The following is a 4024-nucleotide window of genomic DNA, read 5'->3' on the forward strand; positions in this document are numbered from 1 at the left end:
ATGATTAAAAGAACAAAAGAATATGTGTTTTATGCTGAATTCTGTAATTCCCAGTGGAAAGATAGATTACACCTCAATTAGTGACATAACTCTGGAGGTCGAGGGGATAATTGTGTTTTTCTCTCAGTGGGATCCTGCTATGTTATGTGAGTGCCAAGTAGTACTCAAATGTACTCAAAAGATCTTATATAAATCAATGGGCTACGTTTTGATCCGTAACTGATTGAAATCAAATGGAATTGAATTAAAGGGGAATCCTGTTTGATACCAGTACATACGCTGAGTGTACAAAATATTGGGAACATCTGCTATTTTCATGACATAGACTGACCAGGTGAATCAAGGTGAAATCTATGATCATTGATGTCACTTGTTAAATCCACTTCAATCAGTAGAGATGAAGGGGAGGAGACAGGTTCAAGGAGTTTTAAGCCTTGAGACAATTGAGACATGGATTGTGTATGTGTGCCATTCAGAGGATGAATGGTCAAGACAAAAAGTGCCTTTGAACAAGGTATGGTAGTAGGTGCCAGGCGCGCGGTTTGAGTGTGTCAAGAACTGCAATGCTGCTGGGTTTTTCACGCTCAACAGTTTCCCTTGTGTATCAAGAATGGTCCACCACCCAAAGGACATCCAGCCAACTTGACACAACTGTGGGAAGCATTGTCGTCAACATGGGCCAGCATCCCTGTGGAACGCTTTTGACACCTTGTAGAGTCCATTCCTGATGAATTGAGGCTCTTCTGAGGGCAAAAGGGGGTGCAACTTAATATTAAGAGGTGTTTCTAATGTTTTATACACTCAGTGTACAATGCATCTTGGCCACACAGACAGACTAGTGTGAATAATGAATGTTCAGGTCCCTACAGCCACTGGTTGACAGACAGAACACAGCAGAGTGAATGGGACACCCCTTTCTCTTCTTCTCTCTTCTTTCTCCATCTCTCACTCTCAGCTGATCTCCTCCAAAGTCCCCAAGGCAGAGTACGTTCCCACCATCATCCGCAGGGATGACCCCTCAATCATCCCCATCCTCTATGTGAGTGACGTTCTCTCTCACACCGTCACCCTGTTCTCTATGTGTCTGTATGCACAGGTGATACATCAGTTATCATGTATAATATTCAGTGAAGGATATTGACTTTATAATCTCTGTCTCCAGGACCATGAACATGCTACGTTTGATGATATCCTCGGTGGGTAAACTGCCCTTTATGTGACTTTGTTTGTTAGTTCTGTTAAAATCTTCATCCCAAATGGCACTATATTCCCTATGTAGCGCACTACTTTTAACCAGTCCTATAGGCCCTGATCAAAAGTAGCGCACTATTTTATCTTTTTACTTTATTGAACCTTTATTTAACTTGGCAAGCCAGTTAAGAACATATTCTTATTAACAATGACGACCTACCCAGCCAAAACCTAACCCAGGACGACACTGGGCCAATTGTGCGCCGCCTTATGGGACTCCCAATCACAGTCGGTTGTGATATAGTCTGGAATCGAACCAGGGTCTGTAGTGACGCCTCTAGCACTGAGATGCATTACCTTAGACCACTGGGCCACTCAGGAGTAGTGTGCCATTTGGGAAGCAGAACATGTTTGTGGAGTGAGACACATTATGCAGTGAAAATGATGCTGTGTTCCATATTGCTGTCTTTCAGTGTGAGGAAATCTATTTTTACTGTACTGCTTGTTGCTCTCATTCTAACCCCTCTCTTTTTCTCTCTCTTTCTCTCTCTCTAACCCCTCTCTTTTTCTCTCTGTTTCTCTCTCTCTAACCCCTCTCTTTTTCTCTCTCTTTCTCTCTCTCTAACCCCTCTCTTTTTTCTCTCTCTAACCCCTCTCTTTTTTCCCTCTTTCTCTCTCTCTAACCCCTCTCCGTTTCTCTCTCTCTAACTCCTCTCTTTTTCTCTCTCTCTAACCCCTCTCTGTTTCTCTCTCTCTAACCCCTCTCTTTTTCTCTCTCTAACCCCTCTCCGTTTCTCTCTCTAACCCCTCTCTTTTTTCCCTCTTTCTCTCTCTCTAACCCCTCTCTGTTTCTCTCTCTCTAACCCCTCTCTCTTTCTCTCTCTCTAACCCCTCTCTTTTTTCCCTCTTTCTCTCTCTCTAACCCCTCTCTGTTTCTCTCTCTCTAACTCCTCTCTTTTTCTCTCTCTCTAACCCCTCTCTTTTTCTCTCTCTCTAACCCCTCTCTGTTTCTCTCTCTCTAACCCCTCTCTTTTTCTCTCTCTCTAACCCCTCTCTGTTTCTCTCTCTAAACCCTCTCTTTTTTCCCTCTTTCTCTCTCTCTAACCCCTCTCTGTTTCTCTCTCTAACCCCTCTCTTTTTTCCCTCTTTCTCTCTCTCCAACCCCTCTCCTTTTCTCTCTGTTTCTCTCTCTAACCTCTCTCTGTTTCTCTCTCTAACCCCTCTCTCTTTCTCTCTCTCTAACCCCTCTCTGTTTCTCTCTCTCTAACCCCTCTATTTTTCTCTCTGTTTCTCTCTCTCTAACCCCTCTCTCTTTCTCTCTCTCTAACCCCTCTCTCTTTCTCTCTCTCTAACCCCTCTCTGTTTCTCTCTCTCTAACCCCTCTATTTTTCTCTCTGTTTCTCTCTCTCTAACCCCTCTCTCTTTCTCTCTCTCTCTAACCCCTCTATTTTTCTCTCTGTTTCTCTCTCTCTAACCCCTCTCTGTTTCTCTCTCTCTAACCTCTCTCTCTTTCTCTCTCTCTAACCCCTCTCTCTTTCTCTCTCTATCTATCCCGTCTCTGTTTCTCTCTCTCTAACCCCTCTCTGTTTCTTTCTCTCTAACCTCTCTCTCTTTATCTCTCTAAAACCCCTCTCTATTTCTCTCTCTCTCTCTAACCCCTCTCTTTTTCTCTCACTTTCTCTCTCTTTAACCCTTCTCTGTTTCTCTCTCTTCATAGAGGAGATTGACAAGAAGTTAACAGCCTACAGGAGAGGCAGCAGAATCTGGAGGATGCTCATTTTCTGTCAGGTGATACAGGGAGAAAGTAGAGAGAGAAAGAAAGGGGAAGAGAGAGAGATGACAATGATTATGAAAGAACAAAAGAATATGTGTTTTATGCTGAATTCTGTAATTCCCAGTGGAAAGATAGATTACACCTCAATTAGTGACATAACTCTGGAGGTTGAGGGGATAATTGTGTTTTTCTCTCAATGGGATCCTGCTATGTTATGTGAGTGCCAAGTAGTCATGTTGGTTTTAATCTTGGCTGGGCACTTGAAAAGCTACATCTCTGTGGGGTTCTTAGGGAGGTCCAGGGCATCTGTACCTGTTGAAGAATAAAGTGGCCACATTCGCCAAGGTGGAGAAAGAGGAGGACATGAGTCAGTGAGTGACATCAGTCTTACTCTTCATACAGCAGCCATAGTCCTTATACATGGGTGTGTCCCAAATGGCACACGACACTACTTTTGACCTTATGGGCCCTATGGGCCCTGGCGAAAAGTAGTGCACCGCATAGGGAATAGGGTACCATTTGGGATGCGGAAACAGTTCCTGTCTCTGTGTTGGTACTGTTAGAGTAGCAGTATTGTTGTGAACCATGTCGTCCTGCTACAACAGGTTCTGGAGGAGGCTGAGTCGGTTTATGAGCAAAGTGAACCCTGAACCCAACCTCATCCACATTATGGGCTGCTACGTCCTGGGAAACCCCAATGGAGAGAAGGTACACTACATCTCTCACATGTTAAAACACACACATACCAGATTACTGGAGAAAAATTGGTGTTGACTGATCAGATCAAATGATGACATAAAGAGCGTTGTGTTGAACACTGTGATGTTTAACAGTGAGAATGGCAGAATGGTGAACTTACTGAATGACAGAGTTTCTGTGTGATATTAGAATGCTTCTTGTGTAAATATTTTCCGTTTGGATATTAATGACACACACACACACACACATATATACACACACACACACACACATATGTTACTCAATATGGTGCCTTGCTAATATATGGAGAGAGTTGAGAATCGCTGTCTTTCTTTCTCCTTCCTCTCTCTCTACGTTTCG

General features: G+C 43.4%; 1 protein-coding gene across 1 annotated transcript; it reads left to right on the forward strand.

Annotated features, from left to right (window-relative positions):
* Positions 1 to 955: 955 nt before the first annotated feature.
* On the forward strand, positions 956 to 3812 carry LOC135538682 (NMDA receptor synaptonuclear signaling and neuronal migration factor-like; the record flags this gene model as incomplete). Its single annotated transcript, XM_064964584.1, has 5 exons — positions 956 to 1039; positions 1163 to 1196; positions 2909 to 2979; positions 3257 to 3336; positions 3571 to 3812. Coding segments are annotated over 5 exons (438 nt in total), but the record flags the coding sequence as incomplete, so codon positions are not given.
* Positions 3813 to 4024: the final 212 nt, after the last annotated feature.

Source organism: Oncorhynchus masou, unplaced genomic scaffold, assembly GCF_036934945.1.
Source record: "Oncorhynchus masou masou isolate Uvic2021 unplaced genomic scaffold, UVic_Omas_1.1 unplaced_scaffold_1374, whole genome shotgun sequence".
Classification (NCBI taxonomy): domain Eukaryota; kingdom Metazoa; phylum Chordata; class Actinopteri; order Salmoniformes; family Salmonidae; genus Oncorhynchus; species Oncorhynchus masou.